Source organism: Brassica rapa, chromosome A06 (genome assembly GCF_000309985.2).
Source record: "Brassica rapa cultivar Chiifu-401-42 chromosome A06, CAAS_Brap_v3.01, whole genome shotgun sequence".
Taxonomy (NCBI): domain Eukaryota; kingdom Viridiplantae; phylum Streptophyta; class Magnoliopsida; order Brassicales; family Brassicaceae; genus Brassica; species Brassica rapa.
This window is the reverse complement of record NC_024800.2, coordinates 21,385,398-21,411,811: the sequence shown is the minus strand read 5'-3', so window position 1 is coordinate 21,411,811 and position 26,414 is coordinate 21,385,398. Positions and strand designations below refer to the sequence as shown.

General features: G+C 33.7%; 6 protein-coding genes and 1 long non-coding RNA gene across 9 annotated transcripts; 5 read left to right on the top strand and 2 right to left on the bottom strand.

Moving 5' to 3' along the window:
• The first annotated feature begins 2,384 nt into the window (after positions 1-2,384).
• LOC103874235 (bidirectional sugar transporter SWEET12) lies at positions 2,385-4,532 on the top strand. The gene is made up of 6 exons (XM_009152648.3): positions 2,385-2,640; positions 2,756-2,792; positions 2,974-3,184; positions 3,260-3,421; positions 3,521-3,640; positions 4,019-4,532. Exons 1-6 carry the CDS (start codon positions 2,589-2,591, stop codon positions 4,301-4,303), a joined length of 867 nt encoding a protein of 288 aa, XP_009150896.1. The 5' UTR covers positions 2,385-2,588; the 3' UTR covers positions 4,304-4,532.
• Positions 4,533-4,787: 255 nt separating this feature from the next.
• On the top strand, positions 4,788-9,225 carry LOC103874234 (transcription factor SRM1). The gene is made up of 2 exons (XM_033273637.1): positions 4,788-6,832; positions 7,350-9,225. The coding sequence occupies exons 1-2, from the start codon at positions 6,462-6,464 to the stop codon at positions 7,960-7,962; spliced, it is 984 nt and encodes a 327-aa protein (XP_033129528.1). The 5' UTR covers positions 4,788-6,461; the 3' UTR covers positions 7,963-9,225.
• On the bottom strand, positions 9,104-24,430 carry LOC117126182. The gene is made up of 4 exons (XR_004448641.1): positions 24,417-24,430; positions 14,549-14,554; positions 9,236-9,283; positions 9,104-9,188 (listed from the first exon to the last, which is right to left on the bottom strand). It is a non-coding gene; the product is annotated as an uncharacterized LOC117126182 (long non-coding RNA).
• LOC103874233 (protein AMEIOTIC 1 homolog) lies at positions 10,604-13,829 on the top strand. Of its 2 annotated transcripts, none has more exons than XM_009152645.3 (9): positions 10,604-10,810; positions 11,050-11,423; positions 11,498-11,899; positions 11,997-12,158; positions 12,250-12,307; positions 12,398-12,481; positions 12,573-12,916; positions 13,000-13,117; positions 13,332-13,829. In XM_009152645.3, exons 2-9 carry the CDS (start codon positions 11,077-11,079, stop codon positions 13,419-13,421), a joined length of 1,605 nt encoding a protein of 534 aa, XP_009150893.1. In that variant the 5' UTR covers positions 10,604-10,810; positions 11,050-11,076; the 3' UTR covers positions 13,422-13,829. The 2 variants fall into 2 exon arrangements, with proteins under 2 accessions (XP_009150893.1, XP_018508064.1); XM_018652548.2 differs by having other exon boundaries at positions 10,664-10,810; positions 10,911-11,423.
• Positions 14,002-16,182, top strand: LOC103874231 (dnaJ homolog subfamily C member 17). Of its 2 annotated transcripts, none has more exons than XM_009152643.3 (4): positions 14,002-14,230; positions 14,844-15,552; positions 15,641-15,823; positions 15,917-16,182. In XM_009152643.3, the coding sequence occupies exons 2-4, from the start codon at positions 14,863-14,865 to the stop codon at positions 15,935-15,937; spliced, it is 894 nt and encodes a 297-aa protein (XP_009150891.2). In that variant the 5' UTR covers positions 14,002-14,230; positions 14,844-14,862; the 3' UTR covers positions 15,938-16,182. The 2 variants fall into 2 exon arrangements, with proteins under 2 accessions (XP_009150891.2, XP_009150892.2); XM_009152644.3 differs by having other exon boundaries at positions 14,106-14,230; positions 14,841-15,552.
• Positions 17,168-20,257, top strand: LOC103874229 (calcium-dependent protein kinase 12). Its single transcript, XM_009152641.3, has 6 exons — positions 17,168-18,420; positions 18,877-19,020; positions 19,115-19,267; positions 19,339-19,622; positions 19,712-19,936; positions 20,022-20,257. Exons 1-6 carry the CDS (start codon positions 17,892-17,894, stop codon positions 20,154-20,156), a joined length of 1,470 nt encoding a protein of 489 aa, XP_009150889.1. The 5' UTR covers positions 17,168-17,891; the 3' UTR covers positions 20,157-20,257.
• On the bottom strand, positions 20,203-23,493 carry LOC103874230 (cleft lip and palate transmembrane protein 1 homolog). Its single transcript, XM_009152642.3, has 12 exons — positions 23,128-23,493; positions 22,895-23,041; positions 22,696-22,810; positions 22,517-22,611; positions 22,307-22,410; positions 21,965-22,002; positions 21,602-21,837; positions 21,398-21,491; positions 21,129-21,319; positions 20,829-21,048; positions 20,572-20,739; positions 20,203-20,480 (listed from the first exon to the last, which is right to left on the bottom strand). The coding sequence occupies exons 1-12, from the start codon at positions 23,359-23,361 to the stop codon at positions 20,329-20,331; spliced, it is 1,794 nt and encodes a 597-aa protein (XP_009150890.1). The 5' UTR covers positions 23,362-23,493; the 3' UTR covers positions 20,203-20,328.
• Positions 24,431-26,414: the final 1,984 nt, after the last annotated feature.

The window sequence follows — 26,414 nt, the reverse complement described above, 5'->3', positions numbered from 1 at the left end:
TTGGTACTGGGAAGATTTCAGGGCTCGATGGCGTTGATGATAACTCCCATGCTTGTAAGGCCGGTGGACACTCAAAGATAGCATGAGTAACGGTCTCTTCTGGTGTTCCACATCTTGGACAATAATTGTCACATCGAATGTTGCGGCGTACCAGATTCTTTGTTACCGCTACATGTCCTGATATTAAATACCATATAAGATGGTAAATCTTTTGTGGCGCTTTTACCTTCCAAGCAAAGGCTTGGAGTTTTATAATGCTGGGTTGTAGAACTTCTAAATCCTCCTCATCCCTCATCAAGTTTGTAGCAACCCAATACCCCGATTTAACAGTATAATGTCTATTCTTTGTGTAGCTCCAGCAAAATGTATCACGTCGATGGATAGGGCTTATGGCCAAACTCAGTATCAGCGGAATATCTTCTTGAGCTATATATTGTTCCAGTAAACGAACATCACATTCCTTTGTAGCTAGATTGATAAGACTACTTAAGATCATCTTTGGGTTCACAGTTGGAACCCGGACCCGAGCCGGTCGAGCTGACGACGAAAGGATCCAAAGATCCTCCCACATTAATTTCATATCCTGAATGCACCTTACTTCTGATGTCCAAAAGTAATAGCTTCCTCGCTGCAGTCATACTTGTCTATACATACAATGGCGTATATTTTTGTTTTGTGTGGGTGTTATGACATACATATATATATTCTAGTATGAGAGCTTAATTTGTAAAAAAAAAATTTTGTTAAAAGTTATGTGTCTGGAATTATTTTATTGGAAATTTTTTGTATCTGAAACTTACGGTTGTTCCAATAAATCATGATACCCTTTATTATTTTCCTGATAAATTATATATGTGAAATAGTATTTAGTTTTATTTTGATGCCGTAGTCATTTTCAACCACATACCTAACTAAGCATCTTCTTGCAGTGTTAAGAAAGAGATATTATTAGCCTATTGCTCAAATACGGATGGATTTTTCAAAATTATGAACACCCTCGTCATTATGTACATAATTGAAATAACTCATTTGAATAATTGTCTTTCATTTATAATTTGTACTAGAATAAATTAGTTTAAAAGAAATATTTTACTAGAAAAGACAACCACCCTAACAGAATGACCTCTTCAATTAAACATTTGAAAGCATAATGAGTTACTACGATTAACCTGATCGTTACGTTCAACTAACCATATATAACAGTCTAGTCTATACTGATCCCCGACCTTGGAAGGAAGCTGTAGAAGCATATGCTTCCAACTTCCATCATTGTAAACTATTTTCAGTTATTTTTACTAAAATTGATCTTATAGTATATATATTGTAGTTTTCATTTTCATAAAAAATATATATTGTAGTTTAGAACGTCACGTTCCAAGTTCAAATCACATAGTAGTTTTTTTTTTTTTTTTTTTTTTTGCTTTCAGTCATAAAACTCAAAGACCGGCACTAATTGTGAGCCAGAATCATATAGTAAAACCATATATAAGGTCCTACCATAACTACTTACTTGCATTCTAGGCCAACTTTTTCTCCTTCATGTTGGAGCCTAGCCATATAAAAAACCTTGCACCCATGATCTGCCAAAATCTTATCTTGATTTTGCGTTTATAAATAAAATCATATATATAATGAAGTTTAACAAATTGTTATATCGACCAACCGTTAAATAAAGGGTACTTCTATGCTTTCATCATTCAATTATTACTTGAGAATTTGAACTATACTGTATTAATCTTGACCAGTAGCTCTGACAAGAAAAACACAGCCAATAGGTCTCCATTAGTTAAGCCGTCTACCTCTCTTTCCGTTTATTTTACCTTTTAAAACGTAAGAACAAAACGTGAATATCGTTGATGAAACAAATGTTAATTCAAGTACAAATGAAAGAGAGCATCTATCTATGTGTTATTAACTGTTTTTAGTTGATTGGGGTATGTACGGGCAAAATGTTAATGATTGAGAAACGGCAAAAAAAAATTAAAATGATTTGAAAACTGAGAAACGTAAATTTAGAATAAAAAAGTTACTAAAAGAGAAAACGGCAATATATATTTACGTACAATTTCACGTGAACTAATTTTCTTGGAAACGTAATTTATTCAAGAGCTTTGTAATTTTATCAAACTGCAGAAAACATTGTAACATGTAAAAACAAATCACATATAGATATATGTGAAATAGGTAGAATCTAGACATAAAGCTTTTAAAAGAAAGAGTTGGCCTAAACCGAAATCGACATGCATTATTTATCAAAAAGTTATATTGGTGTGGATTTGCTTTGTGAATAATTTTCTAAGGACATTTGTTTTTGCAGTACACCTACAAAGACAATAATACTTTAAGCATATATATATTTTAATTATATTATGATTCACACAACATATATCTTCCCCATTCCTTCCTGAGACCTTCCACTATATATACCTGAAGTCCCCAAATGCTAAGGTCGTGCCATAAGCTTTTGATTTAAGAGAAACACTTACAAAGCTAATATCTTTCTTACCTCAAAGAGTTCATCTTCTCTTCATATACAAACAAAGACCTATAATTTTCCTTATCCAAAAGACTCTTAAAGATCGATATACATGGCTATCTTCAACACTCAGAACACATGGGCCTTTGCCTTCGGCTTGCTCGGTATGAATTTATCTCCTTTTATATCAAATTTGATATCATCATAAACCTATAACCATATTGTAAAGCGGGTATGTCTACTAACATTATACTTCCATTATAATCATATATATTTCAGGAAACATCATTTCCTTTGCTGTTTTCCTCTCTCCCGTGTAAGTAGTCACATCTTTACTTCATTAAGACATGAGAATCTTAATATATCAGCACATGCGTTATATGTTACTATCTCGCTATAACTAGAACTAACAACTATAATAATGATCATATAGCAAACCAAATTAACCAGTTGAGATATCACTATTTAATTGCCAAGATGATTCGATATGGATGCAGGCCAACGTTCTATAGGATTTGGAAGAAGAAAACCACAGAAGATTTTCAATCTCTTCCTTACGTGGTGGCGCTCTTCAGCGCGATGCTTTGGCTCTACTACGCTACTCAGAAGAAAGATGTCTTCCTTCTCGTCACCATCAACTCCTTTGGTTGCTTCATCGAAACCATATACATCGCCATATTCGTTGCCTTTGCCACCAAGAAAGCGCGAGTATGTTGTTCTTCGATTAGCCCTTACCAATTATATATGTGAGATTCATTATATTTAATGATACTTTTGGTGCAGATGTTAACGGTGAAGCTCTTGTTGCTTATGAACTTTGGAGGATTCTGTTTAATTCTCCTCCTCTGCCAATTCTTAGCAAAAGGATCCACACGTGCAAAGATAATCGGAGGAATCTGTGTCGGATTCTCTGTCTGCGTTTTCGCTGCGCCGCTTAGCATTATCGTAAGTATAGTCTAGCTAGCGAGTGTTACATATATAATGGTAAATGAAAATGAAATTATGTTCTGATTTAATTAATGTTTGTATATATATTAAAAACAGAGAACGGTGATAAAGACAAAAAGTGTGGAGTACATGCCGTTTAGCTTATCCTTGACACTTACCATCAGTGCGGTCGTCTGGCTTCTTTATGGTCTTGCTCTTAGGGATATCTACGTTGCTGTAAGTCATCCTAAATCATTATCATAATCATCATTATTTGCTTTTGTTTCTATATACCTGAGCTTATATACAAATTAATTATCATAGATAAAGAGAGACATGGATTCACAAAAAACATAACCCTTTTGTTCGGTACTATTGTCGTGTTACATTTTATATATCCCACAAACGCTAAAGATACTCCTTTTGTCTTTAAAAAAACATCTTTTACAAAAGAGTTCTATCTATAAATCTGCTATAAAGAAATATTAGTAGTATATTGCACGTAACCATACTACAAAATGATATGGATCTATAAAGTGAAAAGTTCATATATTAAAATAAAAAGTAGTTAATATTGCTTTGAGCACTAATACTTTTCATCTGTCGATATCGCAGTTCCCCAACGTGATCGGGTTTGCTCTTGGTGCACTTCAAATGATACTTTACGTGGTTTTCAAATACTGCAAAACGCCGTCGGATTTGGTGGAAAAAGAACTCGAAGCCGCTAAGTTGCCGGAGGTGAGCATTGATATGCTGAAGCTAGGCACACTGGCATCTCCTGAACCAGCAGAGATCACAGTCGTGCCAACGGCGAACAAGTGTATATGTAATGATAGGAAGGCTGAAACTGAAAATGGACAGGGAGTTAAAAACGGCACACACTCCACTGCAGCTTGTTAAAAACAGAAAAACTGTTTGCCTATCTTTTGCATTGTTGACTTTGTACTCTATTTTGATATCATCAATCACCATCTACGTGTGCCAAGTCGAGGATTAATTATCTCGGGAATTACATTATCCTGAGATGATTTTTCTCTTCTTTTAATTATTAGTGTAATTATATTATCTGTTGGATATGAATATCACCTTATTTTCCCGTTGAAAGGTTATAAAATCGTTCTCCCTAGTGTATAATTCAGTCGTAATCTACCCCATGTGCAATTTTCTCGTCTTTTTCTTGAAATTAAATTATTTTCAAGAAAAAAATTGATACGATTGTAAACGTTGTGTACAATTATACATTCATAAATAAAAGGCCAACCTTAAAAAAAAAATAAGAGACCAATAACCTATATACGATAAATAGTAAAAAAAAAATCTAATTAAGTAGCCATGGAATAATTATATGTTTGGAGTTAACAAGAGTGGTTTTGTGGAGGTTTAGCTCCCTAAGTTCTATTTCCGTTTGGAAGGAATTAAACAACCGGTTTTGTCTTAGGCCTTAGAACTACATTTTGGTACTGTTTGAAAAATTAGATTGTAGATTAAATGAAATTTGTTTGGAAACAAAGATAGCAGATTAAATATTTATTATTTAAATATTTAGTCATTTATTTCTTTTTCATTTACAGATTTTATCGTCTAGAAACTTGGATAGCATATTAAATGAGAATTATTTGGAAATACGAATATCAGATTAAATATTTCTTTTTATTTACACATTTATCCATTGCATTTCTTTCTTATGTACAAATCTGCCACTTCACTTAAAATCAAAAAAAAAAAATTAATTACAATGAATTGTTGTTTCTTTTTGCTAAAAATAAAAACACAAACTGTAATATATACTCCCTCCGTTTCAATATAGATGATGTTTTAGAAGAAGTATTTTGTTTCAATTTACATGAAGTTTTGAAGTTTTAAGGTTAACTTTAACTTTATTGAAAAATGTTCAGCCAATTAGATTTTACCATCTTTTTTATAATTGGTTAAATGATTTAAAAACTATATTTTTAAAAATATTTTTTTACTTAGATCTAACTTTCTTAATCTTTGTGCACTAAGGCAAAACATCAAGTATTATGAAACGGAGGAAATAGTATATATTAATCTGCTACAATATAACTTTCAAGAAAACTAAATATCATAAATTAATAATAATTCATAAAAACCTACTGTAAAAAATTAAATAATTTTTAAATAAATAAACAAAAAAATCAATAGGTTAATATATGAATATTACAATTACACTAAATTGCATCAAGTTATAAAATTATAAATATTACGTACAGATAAAAAATTATTATCAAATATCTATATTATAATATAATATATTCTACTCTAAATATATTTTACAAAACATAAAAATATAAATTGACATTTTATAAAATTATTGGTTTATAAATTTACATTGAACGCAAGTTAAATCCAATATCGCACGGGGACGCGGGTCAAGATCTAAGATCTAGTTAGGGTTAATAAAAAAAGGAGTGATGATTAAATTTTTATAAGATATTGTGCTTATACAAAGGTTTTATTAGTTAAACAAATCTTGATGTCATCCATCTTATGTAGTTAAAATGCATGAGTAAATTTAAGTAGAATAAATTAATTTTACCTCACAATGAAGTAAAAGTGTCAAAATTTGTATATTATTATAGTTGACACCTCAATGAGCATAATAAATCTCTGGTTCTAAGTACATTTTTATTTATTACAAAAATATGATTTTGAAAATATAGATTTATTTCCATTATACACTACTGCAAAAGGAAATAATAAGTCAAAGTCGATGTAGCTTACCATCTGTAACATGATTGTTGGTACAATGTATTATGCACCATATAGGATTAGGAATAGAAATAGGGACCAAACAAAAAAGGGAAAACAAAAAATCACAAATAAAATTTTCAATATAAAAGCTATATAGCGTATCATGAAAATTGATTTGTTTTTAAACGTCTGTTAAGGTTTATCTCTAGAATAAACAAACTTTCGTCTTTATCAATGCTAGTTTGTGTGGTTATAAAAACATAATCTACGACTTCAAGTTAATAGTATATCATCATTCTAGTTTTGGTCTAACTTTTTATATATTTGTAACAGAATTGCTTAGAAAATGAGCATAGGAGAGAAAACCAGTGGTGGTTCATCGTGGAGCAGGGATGATGATATTGCTTTTGAGAAAGCTCTAGCAATTTATGCCGACGAAACTGAGGATCGCTGGGAAAAGATTGCTGGAGTTGTTCATGGAAAAACATTGGAGCAAGTTTTAAAACGTTACGAGGTTTTACTACGTGATGTTCTGATGATTGAATTAAGCTATGTATCTCTTCCTGAGTACGATTCTTCAGAAGGCACACATGCCAAAGATACAAACATTTCGGAGTATGGCATCATCGATCGAAAATGTGAGTATACGCAAGAATGCAAACCAAAACTAAAGCAAAGACGACGTAAGGGGATTGCATGGACACCGGATGAACACAGGTTTACTACTGCGTATTATTCACTTATTAGTTAAATGATACTCCCTCTGTTCCCTAAAGTAAGATTTTCTAAAATATTCACGTTTATTAAGAATTCAATAAATATTTATAATTTAATTTTTTTTTACTTTATTATACACTTTCAAATAATTTTTCACCAATAAAATTTAATCAATTCAAATATTTTCATTTAATATTTCTTAAAAGTATAAAAAGTACCTTAAACATATAGAAAATCTATCTTTGTGGAATAAGTAAAAAATCTAAAACATCTTACTTTCGAGAACGGATGAAGTAATTTTTTATGATTTTTTGAAAAATATAATTTATATATGATATTTTTTTATGATAGAAGAACTTGTATGGTGTTTGTTTTTCTGGTAAAACTTGTATGGTATGTTTTTACAGTGTTGATATATATATTTTTCCCATATTTTTTCAGTGTTGATATATATATATACCTTTTTTATATATATATATATAAGATGTTGAATCTTGTGATGTTTTTTCGTGAACAGCCAGTTTCTTATTGGTCTGGAAAAATATGGAAAAGGTGATTGGCGTAGTATTTCTCGTCACTTGGTAGTGACAAGAACGCCAACTCAAGTCGCAAGTCATGCTCAGAAATATTTCTCACGTCTTAACTCTAAGACCAAAAACAAAACGAGACAAAGCATTCATGACCGTGACGTTGGAGAAAGCAGTAACACCTCAGTAATGCATAGTCCGAACACATGGCAAAACACTCAAGCCACTTCGCAACCATCACAAGACCATCATCCTACATATAGCACACCAACCCTATGGAACACACAAGCTACTTTACAACAACCACAAGACCATCCTATGTATGGTACACCCACCAAATGGAACATGCAAGCCGCTTCGCAACCATCGGTGAATATACCTATCTATGGCACCCACACCGTAGACCAATCAATGGTTGGACATAGGGTCTCACCATTCGGAACTAACATGAACCGCTTGGCTCCACCTCACATGGCTTACGGAGTTCAACATCATTCAGCACCTTACTCCTCGGTTTCAAGAGCACCTTACTCCTCGGTTCCTAGTGCACCGTTTAACATGGCAGCTTCGTACAACATGACATATGCACCTACATCTCGTTAGATAGGTCTGAGGCCTCTGTCTTATATGCTTGTTAAAGTGTAAAATGGTATAAAGAAACTTAATATTCAGTTTGACTTGTTATTTCAAATGATTAAACAAGTTATTTTCCTGTGTTTATGCACGGATATAAATATTTACAAATAAATATATCAAAAATTAAGAATATTATAATTTTAATTATTTTGTAATATATGTGTATAATTTATTTTAAATAATATTATATTATTTTAAGAGAAATTCTCTAGGATACTACTAATTTTTTTAAAAAAAATATATCATACAAGTATCACGATGATAAAAATATTTCATTACAAAGTTAAATAAACACTTATATCCATAAAGTAAACTAATATAAAATATTTAGATTACGTGTTCATTGCTTATGTTCGTCATCTGCTACTCGAGGGAGTGGTTGCTCAGATGAGCTTATCTCCGGTAAAGTTCCTTGGTGGAAACAAAACAAAGAAGTGTCGCCGCAAATCTAGAGAAGAAGAAGAAAGTATAATAACAAGCAGAACCATTGTACCAAATTTTAGTAAAAAGAAGATAAAAACAAGAAGAGACATTGGTACATGTTACCATACATTAAGCATAATTGATATAGTTATTGACATAGTTTGATAATTGAGATCAAGTTTTACGTATATTATTTTACATAGGAGTATATTATTTTCACCAACCAATAGAATTATGTTATTTCAAATTTGTATCTTTTATAAAAGGAAATTAAACAAAATATTGTCAAGTTATATTATGTTTTTAAAATAAAAAAATAAAAAAATAAAATAGTAGTAATTACAAAAAAAATATTTTTAACGTCGTTAGAAAAAAGCTAAACCCTAAATCCTAATCCCTAAACCCTAAATCCGAAACCCTAAACCTTTGGATAAATCATAAACTCAAATCAAAAGCACTAAATACTAAAACACTCAAGGGTTTAGGATTTTAGTGTTTAGTGTTTTTGATTTAGAGTTTATGATTTATCCAAGGGTTTAGGGTTTACCCAAAGGTTTAGGGTTTCGGATTTAAGGTTTAGGGATTAGGATTTAGGCTTTAGCATTTTGCTGATGACATTAACAATATTTAAAAAAAAATTTCTTTTCTTTTGTAACTACTATTTTTTTTTACCTTTTTATTTTAAAAACATAATATAACTTGACAATATTTTGTTTCCTTTTATAAAAACTATCAAATTTGAAATAACATAATCTTATTGGTTGGTGAACCTAGTGATTCAGCCTAGGGGAAACCCAAGAATAAGTCGTTGATGAACCTAGAGGTTCACCCTAGGGGATGAACCCAAAAATAACACATTATTTTACTATAGTGTATGTAGAGGTAGGAACCAATATTTTATTTTCATATATTATTTGATAATATGTGTAGGTAGGAATAGTTTTCTATATAGGATATCCGTTTGAACTAGGCTTGGGTTTACTCGAATTTCAAGTTTACGGGTCTAGAAATTTTAGTCATACTCGAATATTTATTGTTTCATTGAATCTTGCGGATTCGGTTCTGGTCTGTACACCCATTTAAATTATACTAAACAAATAAATTAAAAAACTAAATATATCTTAATAAAAGCTGAGACAACAACGGATTATTCGCTCCTGCGGAGATAGAATGATTGCCAAAATCCAAAATTAAAATAATATACAACATATAAATGTGGGCAATTGTCAATAATAGCACCTTTTGAAGTTTATGTCTCAAAAATAGCACTAGAAGGAGAAAGTCACAAAAATGACATTCATTAAAGGGTAAAATATCTATAATACCCTTGGTTTAAAATTAAATAAACAAACTAAAATAAATAAAAATAAAGAAAAATAAAAAAAAATAAAAATAAAAAAAATAAAATTTTTTTTATAGTTTCAGATTATATGTTTTCAGATTCGAAATTTTTATAATTTTTTTTAAAAAAAAATTTCAATTTTTTTTTTATTTTTTTTTCAGATTTTATTTTTATAATTTAAAAATACTTTTTGAAACTGTTTTTAAAATTTTTATTTTTATTTTATTATTTATTATTTATAAAATTTTAAACCCTAATTCCAAAACTCCACCCCTTAACTCTAAACCCTAGGGTTTGGATTAATTAACCCTAGGGTATAAGTGTACATTACCTCTTTAATGAAACCTATTTTTGTGACTTTGAGCCTTGAGTGCTATTTTGGGAACAAAAACTTGGTTTAGTGCTATTCTAGTCTTTTTCTCTATAAATGTGAATAGTATATAACAAAATGAATAAAATTAACATTAAAGTTGGTTCAATTTGATATTTAGATGGAGAATTTTGATATTTAGATGAAGAATTGACAGATGTTTCCGATATTTTGAATATTTTAAAACTATTTTAGAGATAAGTTTTTATACTTTTAGATATTTTAGATAGTTTTAATATTTTGATTAGATACTAAGTTTTTTAAAAATAATTGTATGCACATAACAATGATTTAAATTTTTTGGGTACCTAAAATATTTCGGTTCGGATCGCGGTCGATTATTCACATACAAAAGTTTTAAATCCATTGTATATTTTATTAGATTCACTGTTTTTCGGAATAAGTTCGGTTCGGTTGTTCGGATCAAAATAAAAATAGTAGTGGTCAAAGTCAGTGCCACAAGTCCCTATACGATTGGTTGATGCAATAAACGGCGAGCGAGACGAATCTCTTTAATTCCTTATAGAAATGAAAAAAATAAAATAAACAAGGGGGGGAAGAATAGAATTAGGGATTTTTTGGCGGTGGTTATTAGGGCTCCTCCACGACGCGACACACACTCTCTCTCTCTCTCACCTTTGACGGCGTTTCCATCACCTCCGCTCCACATCGATCTTACGGTGCCTCCCTGATCTCGATTCTAGCTTTCTATATCGTCAATTTCGCTAATCGCGATTTAATCTACGCCGTTGATTTCAATGCTTTGTGTGTGAGAGATAGATAGAGAGAGAAAGACTTGCGCCGCCGTTAAAATTGCCGCCGCGGAGAGGATAACAAAAACCCTAGCTTCTGACATTATCTCTCTCTTTGGTTTCGCATCATTTCGTACCCTTATCTCTCTCTCTCTCTCTCTGCGTAGGAATCGCGAGGGGAGGCTCTAGATGAGATGACGGAGAAGGAGATTCGTCCGATCAAGCTGAAGGCTAGCTTGGCGTTGAAGAAGCATGGAGAGGGTAACAGCTCCTCCTCCGGGAAAGCTTTGGTTAAAGTCAAGTTAGAGAAGGACAAGCACGTCTCTTCCGATGACGGCTCCTCATCGGGTAAAGCTTTGGTTACTGTGAAGTTAGAGAAGGAAGAATCTGAGGTTCTTGTAGCGAGTGGGGTGATGAAGAGGAAACGAATCTCTCGACTAGTGGAGAAATCTCGAAGATTCTCAGCAAAGAGTGAGAGCAGTTTGGATAAACAGAAGACCTGTCATCGCAGAGGGATGACTACTCGTTGGAATACTGAAAGGTATCCAAAGACCGAACCTTTTTTATTTAATTGTCAAGCTTGCTTGTCTTTTGATGATCTTTGTATTGTGACAGGATTGATAAGGCGGAGCGTGCGTTATTCGAGATATTGAAGGAGAAAGGAGCTTCTTTTGAGAGGCCTGTTCCACGGGCTGAGTTGCGAGTTTCAGCTCGCAGGAGAATCGGTGATACTGGCCTGTTGGACCATTTGTTGAAGCACATTGATGGGAACGTTACCCCCGGTGGCGCTGAGCGGTTTAGGAGGTGTCATAATACCGAAGGGACCATGCAGTATTGGCTAGAGAGTGCTGATTTGATCAAAATCAAGCTTGAGTCTGGGGTTTGTGATTCTAACTGGGCTCCCCCTTCTTGGTGGAAGCTTCCGAATGTGAACAATATCATTAAACTTGAACCTGGGGTTCTTGATCCGTCTGAGTCCCCAGCAAAGCTTAAGGAAGAAATGGATAAAATGAGGAGGTAAATAAATTATGCTTGCGAGATTCTGAGTTTCAGTATTTGCTTATTCTGAAGTTGAGATATGGTTGAAAGTCTCGTTTTGTTTGTGGTATGGCAGTGAGATCAAAGAACTTGTATCTGATTTGGCACTAATTAAACGTGAATCTGGAATTCCTGATCTGGACTCGATTCCTCTAGCTCAGTGGAAGATTCAGTGTTCTTCAAAAGAATCATCTGCTGTCTCCTCAAAGCTTAGGGAAGAAATTGATAAAATGAAGAGGTAATACTAATATTTCTGCAATATTCTGAGCTTTCAACATTTTTTTGCTTTGTTTCTAGTCTTGTAAGCTTATTTTCTTTGCGGTATGCAGTGATTTAAAAAAACATATATCCAAGCCAGAATTACCAAATAATGCTGATGCAAATGAGGTGACCTTTTGAGATCATATTTGTGTTTGTCTAAGGAATGTGTGAAGATGAGAGCATAGTTTGAGAGTTTCAAAACTTTTCTGTTTGCAGAAATTAATCAAGGATTTTATGAGTTGGAGGGTAAAGACTGAAAAGCAAATTGCGGAGATCTCAAATTCGTTGGCATCGACACAGGTCTAGGACCAAATTTGTTTGTAACTTCTTTGCATAGGAATGTTTTTTAACCTGATAAGCTTTGTGTCTACCACGTCTCGCCTTGTTGCAGTGCATGGTTAAGGAATTAGTTTCGTGGAAAGATAAAGTAGAAAAGCAGCTGGTGGGAATTTCAAACTCGCAGAACGGTCGGCAGGCAAATGGGAGCAATTCCTTCAGTCCAGATCCTCAAAGCTGGGAACATTTATTGCATAGTGCCAACTTGGATGATTTTACTGGGGACGGTTTCGAACCATGGGATGTTGATACTGACCTTATCGATGCTCTACCAGAGGCAGAGGCTGTCAGGCCGGATACCTACTTGCTTCCACCAAATGCTCGCAAAAGCTCTTTACAGGACCATATGTGGTTTGAGGAGCAGTCAGTGCTCAACTCCGAAATGCAGAGGACAGAGAGGTTAGAGCGGTTTACTTTGGTTTCTCTGTTCCAAGAGTAGGCTCTATGGTACTGTCTAATATTTTTTTGCTTTCCCTATATAGCTGCATGACCAGAGGTGATTCAAGAAGCTCCAATCAGGACAAAGCTGAGTTGACTCCAGGTTCTTCGATGACTGCAGGTCCAAGATCAGATATTGAGGACCCTAATATTATTTCTCAGGTAACGTAGTCAGCATTGGTCAGTTGAATTTGGATCATCATCTTTTGTAACCCTTAGCTGTGACTTTACCACCCTCCCATCATCTCATAGCTTTTGCTTCATTCAACTGCCACACATTGCATCTCTTGATATTTTGTACATGCAATTTTTTGCTAGTGCTTCATGATTTTAAGGAGTCCATTTTTGAAGAATCATCATGTGTTTGTTTTTTCAGGAAACGTTGAAAGAGTTGGTGAGTTGGAAAGCCAAAGCGGAGCAGCAGCTAATGGAAATGTCAGAAGCTGTGCGAGCTCTTCAGGGATAAGAATCAAACCGAAACAGGCTTTAACCATACAGACAAGAGCAACGTTTGTTTCATCATATAATGATCGATTCACCTACATAGAAGAATCCCTTGGAGACTTGTACAGGGTTTCTACTAAAAATTGAACAAAAAAAGAAAGGGAAAAGAAAGAGGCTGGAAAGTTTTATTTAGGAAGAGGTAGAAGTGATCATCTACATGAAAAATGATACCCCAAGGTAGAGAGAGAGACGCTTTTAATAGTAGTGGTTGGTTTGCTGTATATTTCCCCTGACCACTCTCTTATTTAACAATCAAGTTCTTGAGTAATCTTTTCTTTCTCGTAGTATTTTCCATCTGATAAATTTGAGTTCGGATTATTGTTACTTGTTAAATAATAATCAAAGTAAATCATATATTCCTTTTGTTTCATCTGATACTGTGTAAACTGTAAATCCTCCAGAAGTAAATACGAAACGAACCGGCTGGTTTGGTTTAAATGGTGAATCCGTAGTCGGTCCATAGTCAATAATAATGGGCCTGTTGCAAGCCTTAAGCCCCTTTTAAACGGTGCCACTAGACTAAAGGTTGAGAGATGCAGATTCCACGAATCCAATATTTTCTTCTTCGGTCCTCAATGTTTCTCAGATTTGTTAAATTGTCCTTTTATTTGTTTTAATTACAGATTTTCTAAAATAAAACTGGGATTGGCAAAGCCTAAACTCAAAATCTTCTTCAATCCACGACGAATCACGCGATCGACTGATTCATCTTCTTCCTCCTCCTCCTCCTCCTCCTCCTCCTCCTCGTTGGTATCATCAATTCTCCTAAAGGTAACTCGATTTCTGAAGCAGTAACTTTCTCTTTTCCTCCGTTTGAACATGCTCGATAGTTTTAAGAGAAGGAACCTTTAAGTTCTAGGGTTACCGATTTGATTCGTACGGATTTCACTTTAGTTCGAGATAGCTTTGTTGTGTGTGTTAAGTCCAAATCTCTTGATGAGGTTTGTGTTTGTGAGTGTGCAAATTGATTCGGAAGTAAACAACAACAGTCCATGTTTTTAGGTTAGTTCATAACAGCCTTAAGAACTTGAACTCATGTCTTCGATCCTTGACGGTTATACAAACCCTAAAGGAGAGACCTTTTTTAACAGATTGCTCTGAAATTGAAAATTAAAAGCTTCAGATATTCATCTGCTCCTTCATTGGCTGGTACTTTCGTGTAAGTTATTCAAGTTTATAACTTTGATTGATGGGTAGTGTAAGAGAGCAAGAAAGACCCTGAATTGCGTTTCTGTGGTTTATCTTTGCTTGTACATTCTATGATGCTCTAAAAAAAACTATCAGTGTAGTATTTGCATGTCACTTGGCGTTTTATCTGTTTTTAAGCAATTGGAGTTGTCAAGCTTTCTCAGATTACTAACTCTCCTTTCTGTTGGACTAGTAGGGTGACGAAGGAGGAAGAAATGGAGGAGTTTGTGGACCATTACATAGTTCTAGGCTTACCCTCTGGAGAGGAAGCTCAGAATCTTAGCGAGAAAGAGATTTCAAAAGCATACAGGTTGAAAGCTTTGGACTTGCATCCGGACAAACGCCGAGACGATCCCGATGCTCATGAGAAGTTTCAGAGGCTCAAGACATCTTACGAGGTTCTCAAAGACGAGAAAGCTCGAAAGCTGTTCGATGATCTTCTTAGAATCCAGCGCGAGAAACAGCACAAGAAATCGCAGGTGGATTCCAAGAGGCGCAAGATGATGTCTGATCTGGAGGAAAGGGAGCGTCGTTCTGGTTTTGCTCCTAGTCATGCCGCGTCTAGACCTTATGATGAAGAGGAGAGAATCGCGAGGAAGCTTAAGGAGGAGGTGGATAGGATACGTGCAAAACATGCCAAGAAGAGAGGCGGTTTTGAAACTCCTCCTGAGAGTGGTGGTGGTGATGATGGAAAGAGGAGAGAAGATAGAAGTGGAGGTGGAGCTAGTGCTCAGCTTGATAAAGAGAGAGTGTTGAAGGTTTCTTGGGAAACAATTGGTGAAGGTTATAGCGCGGGAAGGCTCAGAGAAGTGTTTTCAGAGTTTGGTGAGGTTGAAGATGTTGTTATAAGAAGTACCAAGAAGAAGTGCTCCGCTCTTATTGTAATGGCTACGAAAGAAGGAGCTGTGAGTGTTATCTTTACTTAATTTGGTATCTCTCTCATTTCGTTATATAACAAAGAAGCTAATCGTTGATTGTTTTCTTTTCTTATAGGTAGCTGCGACGAGAACACTGTGTGGTGATCTCTCTAACCCATTACTAGTTGTACCTCTTCAAAGAGCAGCACAAACCGATTTTTCAACCGCTAAGAAATCTGCAGAAGCAGAACCGCAGAGTAACATAGTTGGTGCTGGTTACCAAGCTTATGAAGACCAGGTCATGGAAAGACTGAAAAAGGTTAGTTTCTACTCCAAACATTCATTCATGTTGATCTATCGAAATAGATGCCACAACTTTCTCATTTTTTTACTTTCTTTCATCTTGGAATAGGCGGCTATGAACCAGAAATGATAAAAAAAAAAAAGGAGTATAATTAAGCCACATGATGTTAAGCATCAAGCTTCTTCAAGACCAAAGTGGAAGTCTCTATTTCATATCATAGACTCGTGGTCCTGGCATGTTCTTTTTGTTGTAATGATATAGAGTTCAACCAGTATTTGTGGACATCCATTGTCATACTCATATCAATGATTGTTATAGAATCTAGTATAATTCTCTAACTCTAAAAGTCATACAAATGTTTTCATTGTGGGGAATTAATGTCTCGAGTTCACGTGTTCGTTTTGCATAAAATTGTCTTTTTCTGTTTTTTCTTTCTCAAAACAGAAGATGATTCCCTTGATATTTTGCAGAAAATTCAAAACGTGTTGAAAATATTTTTTTAATGATAAAAGAAAATCAGGTTTGGGTAAAACAGGGAATGGTATTCGCTGACCTAAAAGCATTAAGCACACATATATATATATAGTAATGTCAAATGGGTGGGTTATAAATGGGTGGCCCATGTCCAAATAGATATGGACCAAAATGGATAAGCCCATATTGAACCATAAATAATTTTTGTTCAAATGGGTGAACCCAACTACATCTATGACCAAATTTGGGCTCAACCAGTTGGACAATGGGCAGCCCAATAGGATTAAATGTCTAGGGTTTAGGAATTGGGGAAACACGATCTTTTTTTTTTTCTCAGACTCGTGAAAGACAGAGAGAGAGCTCTTCTGCGATTCTTCTTCCTCGTCTTCTTCGATTCTTTTTTCTCATCTTCGATTCCTCTTCCTTGTGTTCGATTCATCTTCCTCTTCTTTGTTCTTCTTCGGGTTCTCTTTCGAATCTTCGATTCTCCTTCGATGGCCAGAAACAAGCTTTTGTGGTTGTGGGTCGAGTCAGCACTGGCACAGAAGCAAAACTAAAGGTTGAAAATCTTTGATTAGTTCCTTAATTTCGGTTTGTTCTCGCACAAATCATGAAATGGTTAATTGTTCTCGATGAACTTTTCAGGTGCTTTACGGGTCTGGAGCTAGGAAGTTTGCGAGAAGCTGTTGCAGCTCTTGGTTGACCTCTCACGAAGGTATTGTTTCCTGATCTCAGAAACAGTTTTGATGCAATTTTGCTTATTGACTTTAAGGATGCATTGCGTAATCTCTCTGAAGTTGAGCCAAGCTACAAGTGTTTTCCTTCAGATTTATACCTATCACAAAGTGCAAAAATTCATCCATAAAACTCTGGTACAGCTAACATAAAAATAGTGTTCTGTCCAGTGCTTCGTAAACCGGACTGATTAGTCGAACCGTGATTGGCCCTTCAAATCAAAAACTCGATTTGAGTTAAACTGGCAAACCCAGTCAAAAACCGATTAAATTCGCTAAAACTGCTAATCCGATTCAATATTAAAATCCAGGTTTTTCAAATTCAAGCTAAAACAAATTAAAAAATACTGTAATTTTTCAAAAATTTCGTAAAAGTTTTATTATTTCTCAAAATTTATCTACATAAATTAGTTTTTATTATATTTATATTATTTTTGATTTTTTCATATTATTTTTAAATTCTAGCAATGATATAAAAATTTATAGTTATTCATAAAATTAGATTAAAATTTAAAATCCAGTTTAACCGGTTGGACCGATCTGACCAAATGTCTGGTCCGGTTTCCAAAAGATTGTTTTTCTTAGTAAAATACAAAATTAATCCATAAATATCTCGTACAGCTAATCAGTAGTTAACATTTTCAACAGTCATTTAATTTTATTTTCCTAATTTGCATTTAATTTTAAAGTAAAAAGACAAAACTCAAAAGGAAAGTTAACTAATGGCAATTAATTAATCATCCCAAGTGGTCAAGAAATGGTTTATCTCTTCACTTCCCTCTCTTCAATATCTCCAAGTCAGTTTCTTTGCTCTTCTTCTTCTTCCTCCTCTGCTTAAACTAAACCACAAGAACACAAAAGATCACTCTCAAACTATGGCTAACAAACCAAGAACCAGGTGGGTTCTCCCTTACAAGACCAAAAACGTGGAAGACGATTACTCTCTCGGCAAAGTGCTCGGACAAGGACAATTCGGAACCACTCACCTCTGCACACACAACCAAACGGGTCAAAAGCTCGCCTGCAAATCCATACCCAAAAGGAAGCTTCTTTGCCAAGAAGACTACGACGACGTTTTGAGGGAGATACAGATAATGCATCACTTGTCTGAATACCCCAACGTTGTCCGGATACAAGACACGTACGAGGATTCCAACAGCGTCCACCTTGTGATGGAGCTCTGCGAAGGCGGTGAGCTGTTCGATAGAATCGTGAAGAAAGGTCATTACAGCGAGAGAGAAGCGGCCAAGCTCATGAAGACCATTGTTGGGGTTGTGGAGACTTGTCACTCTCTTGGGGTGTTGCATAGAGATCTTAAGCCTGAGAACTTCTTGTTCTCATCTTGTGATGAAGATGCTTCTCTTAAATCCACTGACTTTGGCCTCTCTGTTTTCTGCAAACCAGGTTTGACTTTAGTGTTATTAAATGGACTCTCTCTCTCTCTCTTATGTACCAAACATCAAGACTTTGAATTGTTATGTCTGTTGATAAAATGGAATGGTTGTTAAAGTGTTCTTAACCAAGTTTTAATGTATTCTTGAATATCGTAAATACAAAATCTACTTGGTATCGTTTGGGAAAGTACATTGAACTGTTGCTTAAGATCTATCTCTCAAATGTTGTGACCAAAGCCGGCCCTGAGATTTTGGAAGCCGTAGTAGACGAGGACTTAGGAAAGATTTCAATTAAAAAAAAAAACTCCTTTTAAAAGACCGTTTTTACAAATTTAGGACCTATGTCTATGTAACCTTTTAAAGAAATTTTGGGGATCCTTATTTGAATGTTTCATCCGGATTTGTCTAGAACCGGCCCTGGTTATGACTGTGAGTTTGTGTGTGTGTTTTTATTTTATATTCTCAGGAGCAACGTTTTCAGAACTAGTTGGGAGTGCATACTATGTGGCACCTGAGGTTTTACATAAGCATTACAGCCGTGAATGTGATGTATGGAGCGCTGGAGTTATCCTCTACATTCTCTTATGTGGTTTCCCTCCTTTCTGGGCTGGTTAGTTTTTTCAAATCCCTTTTCTTTCTTTATTTCTTTCTCTATATAATGGCAAAGCGTTACACTCTCTCATGTGTCCTACTTTTGTATCCAGAAAGTGAGATTGGCATCTTCAGAAAGATTTTACAGGGAAAGTTGAACTTTGAGACCAATCCTTGGCCTAGCATCTCAGAGAGCGCCAAGGATCTTATCAAGAAAATGCTCGAGGGCAATCCTAAGAAACGGCTTACTGCTCATCAAGTCTTGTGTAAGCTCTCTTGCCTTTTAAGTTGATGGACTTTCTAGCAAGTGGTGATTCAATTTTTCTTCTTTTGTCAGGTCATCCGTGGATTGTGGATGATACGGTTGCTCCAGATAAACCATTGGACTGCGCTGTAGTGTCCCGCCTGAAGAAGTTCTCTGCAATGAACAAACTTAAGAAGATGGCATTACGTGTAATAGCAGAGAGACTATCTGAGGAAGAGATCGGTGGGCTTAAAGAAATGTTCAAGATGATAGACACAGACGACAGTGGGACCATCACATTTGAAGAGTTGAAAGACAGTATGAAACGTGTTGGGTCAGAGCTTATGGAATCAGAGATCCAAGAACTCTTGCATGCAGTAACTAACAGCTCTCTTCTTTACTATTTATTTTTCATTATTCTTAATCATTTCTCTCATTGTGTTTGTGTGTGTGTGCGCATCATCAGGCTGATGTTGATGAAAGTGGAACAATAGACTATGGAGAGTTCTTAGCTGCAACAATCCACTTGAACAAGCTGGAGAGAGAAGAGAATCTAGTGGCTGCATTCTCCTTCTTTGACAAAGATGCAAGTGGTTACATCACTATTGACGAGCTTCAACAGGCTTGGAAAGAGTTTGGTATAAACGATTCACATCTTGATGAAATGATCAAAGACATTGATCAAGACAATGTGAGTAGTAGTAGCTTCACAAAGATCTTCTTAAACTTTTTCTTCTTGATGAAAAGAATAGTTATGGCTGTTTTGGTTTTTGTAGGATGGGCAAATAGACTATGGAGAGTTTGTGGCAATGATGAGGAAAGGAAATGGTAATGGCGGTATCGGCAGGAGAACTATGAGGAACACTCTCAGCTTTGAAAACCCTCTTCCTGATGAGTCAATCAATGGCTAAACTTATTTTTTTACTGAAATTTGGTAGTTTGACATTAATAACTTAAAACAAAACAATCAAAACATGAGTTTTCTTATAATGTTTCTCGAAAGTTAACATTACGTGAAGGCAAAAACAAAAACAAAAACAAATTAAGAAACTATAAAACTATCACATAAGTAAAAGGAAGAGCTTAGTTTGTTTTCTTGTTGTCTTCTTCTTCTTTCTCAGTGATCAACTTCTTCTCTGCAGTTTCATCCTCACCTCCAAAACCAAACTCGTTAACACGTGTCTTGTCGACAGGGTAGACCCACCTTTGGTATAAGTATATCAAGAATATCACATCTGAACATACACACACAGAAAGAGAGATTCATTATATAAGTAGCATCTCGGAATACGTAGTAGAGAGGGTATTTTGCTAGAATTTACTTACCATCTCGGAATACAGAAAGCCGATGCAGAATCGGCATTTTGATGACAAAGGCAAATAGATCATCGATAATGGTGTTGAGGAACTTGTAAGTCATCTGCCTCCATGGTAGATGTGCCACTGATTTTAGTTTATAGTTGATGAATAGCTGAGGACACATCATGATGAAACCTGCAAACACACACAAATCCCAAAATCAGAACAGTTTCACAATGAGAGAATCTCACCAGTTCTTTTTTAAGGATGGTGAAGGCTTTTACCGAACATGTAGACGCAGCTTGTAAGTGAAGACAAGATCCACGAATACCAGCTCTTGTGACGTTCGTAAGCCAGAGAATATATGGATAATCCCACGACAAGGAGGAGAAGCACATAGGATAAGAACTTGATGGCAATGTCATCATACTCCTTGGTTTTATTGCTTGCATATGATTCACGGTCGTGGAACCTCAACCTTGGAATCATTCCACTTCGATCAACCTATCAAGTTTACATGTTTAACAAGGTTTCTATGGATAAGCAACAACATCAGAAATGAAACGTGTAAATACTACAAGTACCTCTATGCGCATAGCCTTCCCTATTTTCCAGAATTCAATGCAGACACCAACTCCGGAACTGGCCAGTATCATCCATGAAGTGTCGTTGTCAAGAAGGTAGAGGAAGATGACAAACTGACAGATAAAGTTCAGTACAACAGACTTTGCAGACAGTCCTTCCATAGATTTGTTTTTGTTCCAGAATTGGATATCTACAGGGTACGCAACAAGATAAGTCAATATCAACAAACGTTAAGAAAGAGACTGTTATATTTTGGGTCTTAAATTACCATTTTTAAATGCCAAGAAGTCGAACACAGAATGAAGCATCGAAACAAACATCGTGATGCCCAACAGATAGGGATTTCCTTCCAGAAAAACTCTCTGCAAAGCAATAAACATGTTTACAATCATCTCCAAGAACAAAAACAGCATCTATTAAAAATATAACACCACATCGTAGGTTCATGTGAAACATAAAGGACCAGAATTACCTTTAGTTCGTCAGATTCACCATCAAGCATGCTTCCATAGCTACGCTGCATCTGGAAAGACTGATCAACTTGCTGAAACAGTTGCCACTTCATCATGCTTATGGGGCTTATTTCAAGTTCAAGTGGTACTTCTGAGACTGTCTCATTCATTGGAATCATCTTGTCCCTTAGCAGCCAAAACTCATTGAAGTAAATCGTAGGATAGTAATTTCCCGTGCTAGGTTCTACCAGCAAGTCTGTAAAATCTAAAGTTAAGTACAACACATAACATATTGGGCAAGTAGACATATGCCAAGAGAGTTGTGTAAACCTAAATAGTTATAAGTATTTATTTAATCCTTTTTACGAAAAAAAAAAGGATACGGGGTGCAATGTTTGGTGGTACACCACTCTGTGAATAGCTGTAACAAAATTAAAAGCAGATATTAGTCAAACAGTATGGAGTCATATTTAATGCAACATTGACAGACAGCCAAAAAGTAAATCAAGTATGCCAACAACTGCCAATGTATTTTTTATGTATTCTCCCCGATGATTGTATAAGAGTTAAGATTATAAGGCTTATAGCCATAATTGATAAGTTTACTTACTCAGCTAAATATTCTGGATCCATCATTATTATCTTTATTATTTCATTTTAGTCTGCAATGGTTGTTTCTTAGTCCCAGTTTCTTTGATACAACACGAAATACCACAATGACTTACTGAGTAAAATCATCGACCAGGTTAATCGTGACATTGGGTTTCCAGAGGGATACCCATTCCACAGGGACTTCTTCCTTGACTTCTGAGTTCTTATCACCAAGTTTCTGCGGAGTAAGCTTCACATTAGTTCATTATTACGCATCTATTGAAGACCATAACATCAAAATTTTACGCAATATTCCCTCAAAGAAAACTTCCACACATGCATACCTCAGGTTCTGGCTGGGATTCATCAGAGTCTTTAGCATTACCTAGGAGGCTCTTCTTCTTATTTGCTTTTCGCTTTGGAAAGTAAGTCGCAACAGCTAAAATATCAAAAAAAAAAAAAGACAAGTCCCATTCAGCAAATACAGAAACCTAAAGAAAGAGCCTTTTGAGAAAGCTCTTACGGTGAGTCCTGCCAAAGCTATTAAGAGGTTGGTACTCAGGATCACTGGGGTCTATAGGGAATCCAGATCGAGCAAAGAAGACATGAGCATAGAGACTTCCATTATTCTGCAAAGTCTGTAACAACACAGCATAGCGAAGTTAGTAAACTCAATGCAGCTTCGTAAATAAAGTCAAGCATATGAATTTTTTTTATAGTACCTCAGATGGATAATACTTGAGTGATCGAGTCCTGATACTCTCTGGTGTCCACACAGCATAAGGTATATTCGTCTCGTGCCAATAGAGCGCACCTTCGTTGCTAAAGTCACTGAACTTCTCTTGCTCTGATAGATAAAACCACATATCCTACAAAGAGAATCAAATCTTCTAAACCCTAATTATCTAAATCCAATTTCACAAGGCTAATGAGAAGCGGCAGTTTAGTAATTTACCAATGATTCGCCCTTGTGGAAGAGATTGGTCATGAGGTGATGAGGCTGAGAAGGATCCATCGGTTTCTGCTTAGGCGAAAAGAACTTCGAAGCAAAGTACCAGAACACTGCGATCCTTATTATTCCGGATACCGTTGAGCCAAACCCTCTCTGCTGCTGCTGCTGTTGCGGCTGAGCATCGCCGCCGCCAGCAGCTTCTGCTACCGCCGCCGTTTGTCCTACCGGCGGGGCCATGTTAGCGGATCGAGATGCTTTCCGTTACGTATACGGCGGATTCAAGCTGAGATGTGAAACTCGTCAAGGAGGTTGTTGGATTCAGTGGAGAGATATTTAACGGAGATTTTTAAATCTTTTTTATATTTTTATATTATATTTTTGATGTAGATCAGAATAAATAAATACAAGAGATTGAAGTCGTGTGACGATGCTCTTCCAATGTAATGCAAGTAAGAGTATGACACACCATTGTCTTTGTCAACATTATTAGTATAATTGCACGCTAGGCCCTTATAGTTTAGATATCTTTACTATTATCACCCCCAACATGTTAAATATCTATAATTGCACCGTAAAGCCCCTAAATTTTGGATAACTTTACTATTATCAACCCCAGCATGTTAAATATCTAAAACTGCACGGAAGGTACCTATATTTTTGATAACTTTACTATTATCACCCAAAACATGTTAATTATCTTTTAATTTCCCCCCTCCCTTCCCAAGATTTCGAGACTCTTAAGTATAACTCCTTTTAGTCTGCCTAAGAGCATCTCCAAAAGAAACTCTATAACTCCAAATATAGAGTTTTTTGCTCTCCAAAAAGGAACTTCAAAACTTCAAATTTGAAGTTTTGAAGAGTGAAACTCCAAATATAGAGTTTCACTTTTTAAAACTTCAAATTTGAAGTTTCATCTTTTTATTTGCATTTTGATCCTTATAATTATACATCATATTTATAATTCTTAAATATTTTTTTTGTTTATTGTTTTAATCCTTAAAACTTTTATATCTCATAAATATTTCAAATTTGTTATATAAATTTAAGTTTTACACATGAAATTAAATTAAAAAAAATTAAAACAAGATTTATCTTATATATTAAAACAGAAGTCACAACCTTGATTCATGTGTGATTTTTTTAAAAATGGACCTAATGGACCTATTCATAGAAATTCATACTATATTTTAATTCAGACTAATAATAAATATAATTTTTAAAATATTTTAATCATAGTATCTTTTGATATTTTTTTATTTTAAATATAAATATATTTACTTTAAAATTCTAACAAATCTGTTAAAAAGATTTTTACAAGATCTTTATTTTCGAAATTATATTTAAATATTTTCACTAATTTCGAAATTAGTTTAAAATATTATTATACATTAATATATTCAGTTATATAAAATGAAAAATAAATAAAATCTATAATATTTTAGTTATTATATAATCATAATCAATCATATTAAATTAAAATTATTATATTGAGCTAAATATAATAAAATTGTATTAAATTTATATATTTATATATTTTATTTTCGTAATTATAAAATATTTATGTTCAAAAATAAAATCTAATATGTTGGTAAGATGGGTTAACATTATCAAACTATATAACACATGTATAAAAATTAACATGTATTTCTTTAAAGTTAATAATATAAAATCTTTGTAACTACTTTAATCATAATATATTTTCATTTTAAATATAATATATATTTATATATTATATTTTAAAAATTCTAATAAATCTGTGTAATATTTAAACAATAACTTAATGTATTTTAAGTTATCGTTTATAAATGAAAATAAATATATATATCATATTTTGTCTACTTTTATATTCATGATCATGTTAAAATATAATTATTATATTAAAATAGATATGATAAAATTATATTCAATTGATAAATTTATAAATTTTATTTTCATAAATATAAACTATTTATTTAAAATATAATATGATGATAGAACGGCTTAAAATTAACAAACTATATAATACATGTATAAAAATTAACATATCTTACACTTTTATATATACAATAATAAATTATCTAAAATGAATAAGCATAAAAATATTGGTAAAAAGAAATTCAGATTTGAAATACGGATCAGAATTTAGCATAAATTAAATACAAAATATTTTTTAAATATATTTTCTTATGAATATATTAATTTGCTTAATAACTAAATGCAAATACAATAAAATAAATATATAATAAGAAGTGGCAAATACATAAGGTTTAAATAATTAATTAATTATAACATGTAAATTATAAAATTATTATATTTGAAATAGTTATATAAATATTTAAGTATATGATTAACATTAAAAATATATACCACTTATGTTCTAAAACAATAATTTATGTATAGAAAAGTGAAAACAAACACCCGTGCGGTAATATTTTAAAACTAGAATTAAGCAACAAGAATATTACAAAAAAAATATAATAAAAACTTATTAAAAAGACACATGAAGACATAATTATTACTCAAATTTAAATATTATAACAACACTAATAGTATGGTAAATTTGCTCCGGAACCTCCAAAATCTCCAAAATATTGTCCAAACAAATTTTGTGTAACCGAAGATGATTGTTGTTGTTGCTCTTGACGCATTTTTCGTATGATTCTTTCTTGTTCAGATCGAATGTATTCACGAATATTAACATCATCGATAGAAGCTAAGTTTTTTTAGCAATATTTTATTTTTCTCTTTTACTTCTTTAATAGCTAACTTTTTTGCTTCATTTTGCAGTTGTAATTCAATCATTTCATGACATTTTTTTCTGCTTGTTGTACTTTCGTTTAAAAGATCAAAGATTTTTTCGTTTGATGATATCAAACTATCAGCAGCCATATTATGAGGGTATCCGATTTCAACAATTTTTGGCTCGTAATCTACAAATAAAAAATAAAGAGAATTATTTCTTACTTCGAAATGCACTAGTTGATCATATATGGGAGCATTATGGAAACTAGGGTAAAACCCGCCCTACGGGCGGGTAAGCAAATGAAAAAAGATTAAAATATTATGAAAAATATAATTATAATAAATTAATATTATATTGAATATTTTGTTATTCTTGTTGATTATAATATTTTATTTTATTTTAAAATATTATGATAAAAATGTCATTATTTCACATTTTCATCAATGTTTTTATAATTATAATCAAGAAGTAAAATATATTAATTTACTCAAAAGTATAATTCAAATCCAACAAATAAATTATAACTTATTTCTATCTGTAATATTTTTGTTTCTAAATTTATTGAAAC